The sequence below is a fragment of the Condylura cristata genome, unplaced genomic scaffold (assembly GCF_000260355.1).
Source record: "Condylura cristata isolate star-nosed mole 26May11 unplaced genomic scaffold, ConCri1.0 scaffold00005, whole genome shotgun sequence".
Taxonomy (NCBI): domain Eukaryota; kingdom Metazoa; phylum Chordata; class Mammalia; order Eulipotyphla; family Talpidae; genus Condylura; species Condylura cristata.
Genome location: NW_004567106.1, coordinates 19542347 through 19548346, shown reverse-complemented (window position 1 = coordinate 19548346; position 6000 = coordinate 19542347). Strand labels below are relative to the sequence as shown.

Sequence of the window (6000 nt, the reverse complement as noted above, 5' to 3'; positions counted from 1 at the left end):
AAATCCCAATCTCTGAGGCCTCAGCACTTTAAAGTCCCCAAAGTGAGTCCAATTTCAAGATTAATTTGAAAACTACGATTACCTGCGTTATTGCTGTTTCATAGTCACACCTGCCCATCCCTTCCTGGGGGACTTCTTGAAAGCCGTACAATGCAGGTGCTTATTTTCATCCCAGTCCTGTGATGTGAATACACATCTCCTCCAAATGTCTTCAAAATGAGAGGAGTGGGAGGTCATTCATCATCTCTACTGCATAGTCAGCGCAGTTAAGTTTAATGGAAGGCCTCGCTATATGAGTGACCCTTGCAGCCCAATGATTCTAGCTCTGCAGTGGTGAAGCGAAAGCCGAGAAAGTCAGCCCTCCCGGGGGCGCTGGGCCGGGAGCGGAGGCCACAGACACGCCAGGAGGGAAGAGAGACAGCCGGTTTGTCCCCTGGGATCCCTCAGCCTCCTGGCCCGCACCGTTCGGGTGGGCGCTGCCTACGCGATCTGCACATCTGCCTTCCTGCTATTGCACCCCGTTACCCCGGCGGAGGACACCCGCGGCCGCAGAGCCCGTAGCCCCACTCGCTGCACCCCGCCATGGAGCTCGGGCTGCGCGGCGCCTGCGGGCCCGCGGAGCCGGGGCCTTGCTTGCACAGCTTGCCCGGCGAGGAGCAGGCAACTTGGGCTCTCTCGCCGGGCGCGGCCGAGGCCGAGCCGGAGCGCCGCGCGCCGGCGGTGGCCGCAGTGTTACCCGCTGGGGGGAGCGGGGAGAGGATGGGCGTCCCCACCCCGAAGCAGTTCTGCCCCATCCTGGAGAGGCCGCTCATCAGCTACACTCTGCAGGCCCTGGAGAGGTAATGCGGCGCCTCAGCGCCCCGCGGTCCCGGGGTTCGGCCTCGCGCTCCCAGCCCAGCCCCCACCCAGAGCTGCCCGCGGCACTTGCCGGGCTGCTCCCGCAGACTCAGACCACACGCCAAATTCCGCCTGCGCCATTGTAGCGAGGCTGGATTTCTTCCGGCCTTTCTGGGAGGCAACAGCTTTGGCGCTGTAACAGATGGGCGCAAAGCGGGGACGCACCCGCGGAGCTCCTTAAGCGCGTCAGCCTTTGACAGGGCGGGGAAAGCCCCGCGAATGGCGCTGGACTGAGGACTGAGGGCATGGTTGCAACTATGGACGCTTTTCTGTGATCCCTGCGGATGCTCATTTGGAGATGCGATTTTAGGAGGCTCTGGTCCCCCGCAAGAGAGTTGTAACTTTTATGTCCACACCAAGTTTCACGGGCCTGTCTTCCTTTTTTATCTGTTCTTTCACGAAGCTTCATTGAAAATCCCCTCATCACAGGCCCTGCTCGTTCCTAGGTGCTGCAGGTGGGCGGAGGAGCACAGCTTAATTCAGATCTTTCAATTGGGAAATGGAGTTGAGGGTGCTAGATTTCTGGGATTGAGGTCCCATCAGCGCTTTATTTTCTGAGGAAACAGAGGCCTCATTGAAGAAATGGAGGGAGGAAAAGGGAGGTGAACTAGGGGAGCAATAGTGAGGAGCTGTGGAGTGAAAAGGGGCATGTTGTTTACTTAGTTTTTACATCCTGTTAAGTCTTGGAGCATGGGTGAGGCTGAAGGAGTGGGAAGCTCAGAATACAGAGGTCTACGTGCAGGTCGTTCAGGTGTTTAAATTTCATGCAGCGAGAGGGGAGCTGTGTTAGCATGTTAGACCTTGGGCTGAAGTGCAAGTTGTTGTATTTCAGGATAGATGGTATCTGTTCAGCATAGTGTCCCTGGGCTGTGCCAATGAGAGGAAGGCTTATTTATGTCTGTAAGTATAGATACATAATGGCTAGTTGTAATGAAGAGGAAACCAGTGAGTGTCTAGTTCAGGGAGGGTAGCAAGTTATCAGGAAATGAGCCCTCCCCTCACCCTGCCCCCTGCACTCCCCTCACTTTTCCACACACACCCCAGAAGTTGAAGGGCCCAAGTTGGTGGACACTTTTACTTTCTGAACATTGTTATTTGGAAAATACAAGTGTAAAGAGACAATGACCTTTGACTCCTGTAACCAGGCCAGTGGTAACATCTGAAATTCATACAAGCACTGAGCCATTTCCTGGTCTTTCTCATGTCAGTGGTCTTTCATGTTTCTGGGTGATTGGAAGGGGAGGATGCCTTGAAAGCTTTGAGTGTGAATCCTCCATAGACCATGTACTAGTGTCCTATTGTGACAGCATAGTTCAGATAGGCAGGTGATCGATCCTGTGCAACCTGATGGGCCAAGTAGCACCTTTGGATATTTAGTGATTAGGAGTAGGGAATTGTGTATATATGTATTTTAAGATTTATTTGTGTATATAGAACTAGGGTATATGCCAGAGGTGCAGGGGCGGTGAGAGGATTCATCAGAGACAGAGTGGGGAGCAGAACAGGGCGACTCACGAAGTACACTGCTGAGGGGAGCAGCGGGCTGGTCAGTTGAGGTCTGCCACACCATGTGGGTCACCTCCAGGGCAGGCAGGCAGGGATCGAACTCATGTTGAAGTGGCTTTAGCTTCTTAGTGCTGTGCTTTAACTCGCTGTGCCACCAGGGAGGGCCCGAATTGTATATATTTTTTACCTTTAATTTTCCTTTCTGTGAAAAAAACTCATTATTTTGCATTTCTTCATTTCTTGTGTCTTCTGAGGCAGCCTGAGGTAGGTGATTATTAAAACTCACTTTTAAAGTAAAAGAATGTTCTGGAAAGGCCTTGTTCATTGAAAACAAAGTAGAACACTTGTTTTCTATTTACTTAATTGATACCAGCAGTCATAAAATTCTCATAGTAACCAAAACCTTTACTTGAAATACTTCACGACTCAGTTTTGTCTCTATTACAATTCCTGAAGAATGTATGGAATACCACTTATATTTTTGGTTATGTCTCTGGAAATCATGTTTTAGGGTATGTGATTTGGTGCCTCTAGGCCATTTGTCAAATGAAAGCTTTCTCTTTTGGTAATAGATGGGCTTTATAGACTGTTGATAGTTTGCCTATGTTATTGTATCCTGAAAGACTATACAAGTTAAAATAAGAAAAGAGGGCCCTCCCTCACCAGGGAGGGTTTGACTTCTGCAAAGCTAAGCTAAGCTAAGCCAAAGGTGGCCACTTTAATGTAAGTTTGATCCCCCCACTCCCCCTCCAACCCCCCTCCCAAGTGACCCACATGGTGCAGCAGACCTCTCCTGTCTCCCCCGCTGCTCCCTCAGCAGTGTACTTTATTGATCTGCCTGTTCTGCTCCCCACTCTTTCTCTGGTGAATCCGCTCACCACCGCTAGGGTACAGAAATGGCTGTACCCCTTTTCTGTATGCATAAATAAATCAATATTTCAGAAAATAAGGAAAGAAATTCCTATGTTTGTTTTGGAGGAATCACATATACTTACTTCTTGTAGAGGGACAGCTTTCAATGGTCCAAATAAGAAAAGAATGGGATGTCATGCAGGTTAGTCATCATGTTATATTAAGAAAGGATCAATTCTCGCCCTTCAAAACTAAAGGTAGATGATGTTCAGAATTTGACTTCAAAGACTCACTGTATTTTTCCTTCATCAGAATTTTCCATGTTTAAGCTTTTGCTGTCTCACTAATGGAAGGCTGAGAACTTGTGAGTAATCTTTCTTCCTTAGTTATTATCTGTCCAAGAAGTTAAAGATAATAGTTGAAAAACAGCCTTATGCATTGATTTGTATTGTGGAACTTTGAACTAATATGAAACTAATTAGGACCTAGGAAAAAGAAGATCACAAATGTCCTAAAGTGGAGTAGGCAGATGTAAAGAAGTAGGCCCTGTCTTGTTTTCTGCTAATACCATATAAATGTGATTATTTCTACTTCTTCTTCATTGACCCATCCAAAGTGACTAAAAAGATATAGTTACATAATGGAAAAATGAATGACAGGGGAGGTAGAGCAGAAATAAGAATGATTAATGAAACACTGGAAGGAGAGAGAGGAATAGTAACCAAACAGATTCAACAAGCTTTCTTAAGAAAGCTGAAACATAAGTATTGAGGTAGAACAGCTCTGTGAAGCTAAGACTGAAGCCAAAGGAACTTAGAAAGGGTCAGGAACTACTGCACTGCACCATGTTACTTCTGAAGGTAGAGCAGAGAGAGCCAAAAAGATGACAGTTAGTTACAACATTTAAAAGGAATAGTTTGACTGTCCTGTGAGAACAGTGAAGACTTTTTTGGTAGCTCAGATAATGGCTAGGGGAGATGTTCAATGGCATAGTAAGAATTAAGAGGTAGACTGCATTTTTGGAATGATGAGATCCTTAGCCTCTAAGGAAAACTCAAGTATGTTTTTAAAGTTGTCAGACAGATTACTTACTAAAGTGCCTGATCTATAATTGAAAAGTTGGAAGAGACATTGAGAAAAAATTTATTTTGTGAATTGACTTGTTTTTCCTTCTGATAAAACTGGAAAAATACACATTTATTTACTTTAGCCATGTTCTTGAATGGCAGTGAGTTTCTTAGAAAGCCAATTATCAGATTAAATGATATAGAAAAAATCTCTGAACTTTTAAATCTGAAACATGTTGACTAAGGTCTCAGACAAATGGAGTTTAGAGTCTATAAAACTGGAAAACTAGAGTCTATAAAAATTTATTACAATTAGTCATTGCGTGTATACACACACAAACACACATATATCTAGACATGGTAAGTGTATAAGTGTATATGTCCATTTACTACATTAAATTTATGCAAGTTCAGGTATGTATATTATGGGTATAACTAAAAGGACCAAATAGATTAATAACTAATTTCTGGGTTGTATTAGGCTCAAGGGTCTTTCAAAGAAGTTGATTAAAAATGTTTTTAGGAGTTTAAAAGTTTTCTCTTGACCTTTAAGAGGAATTTGAAATAAATGATTTGAGCTACAAATTGCAATTGAAGAGAATTTTTCTTATTTTACTCATAAGGAATGGAGATCAAGGTTATTAGTTCCTTATGTAACTATTTGTGACCTGTATGTCGGAAAGGAAATATTGCTCCAAGTAAAGAAATTACATGATACTATTATTCTTAATAGGGGCATAAAACTCTGGTAATTCACTAGTAAAATCCACTCACAGTTGATCGATTCCTTTATCCAGATTTTGCTGTTTTAAAATATACTCCACATCTGAAGAGGGGGGTAAAAATCCTTAAGTAATTATGTTGTGGTTTCAAACAGTTAAGGAAAGAGTTTCATTAATGAGGGTTAATTATTCTGGAAAAAAAAAAGTGAGAGCAACAAAAGCAGGTTAAAGAAACAAACTTAAGCTATCCTTGTTAAGATTCATAGTAATGGTTGGCTGGTGGGGTGGGAAGAATGGTAGTGTTCCCTATAGCGTGTGAGATTTGAATTTTCTTAGGTGGAGGGCACTACACGAGCACCTTGTTCCTACATTTGTTTTCTTGCTCATCTGAAACCTTATTATAATTTAACTTTCCATATAAAATTTTCATAAACAGAAAATGTGCTGTGCTCCAAGACAAAATAGTCTTGGATATTGTATCTCTTTTGCATATTAATATATTGGTATTCTAATTCAGGTTTCAGTTCCTTTTTAGTTTGGTTAATGTTAGTCTTCATGAGTGATATAATTCCAGAGGAAGTGAGGGAAAAAAACCCATTTTGTAGATTTGTACATTTATGTTTTAGAATCTCTGGATTTTAAATTTGAATTTTTTTCTTATCTTACTACTTGTATATTTAAAAACAGTTGTCCTGCTATATTTCTGAAAAGCTGTGGCACATCTGTTTGAACAAGATATACTAGAAATGAATACAGAAATTTTAATTCAAACAAGGGATGTAATTGCCTAAATTAAGCTTAGATACTAGAAATAGTATAGGGAAGGTTTGCGAAATATTTAGGAGGAAGAATTTCCTGATTTAAGAAGTATTAGGGTCTCAGAATAGGAAGGATTTTTAGGATGCTTTCAGTTGTATATATCTGACTGCTTACATATATATAAATATATAAATGTA

General features: G+C 42.8%; 1 protein-coding gene across 1 annotated transcript in view; it reads left to right on the top strand.

Moving 5' to 3' along the window:
- Nucleotides 1-406: 406 nt before the first annotated feature.
- Nucleotides 407-6000, top strand: part of ISPD (isoprenoid synthase domain containing) — a 229437-nt gene continuing 223843 nt past the window's right edge. Inside the window, exon 1 of the mRNA XM_004677120.2 lies at nucleotides 407-839. Within this exon, the coding sequence (XP_004677177.1) occupies nucleotides 583-839 (257 nt within the window). The 5' untranslated portion in view covers nucleotides 407-582. The remainder of the gene's footprint in view (nucleotides 840-6000) is intronic.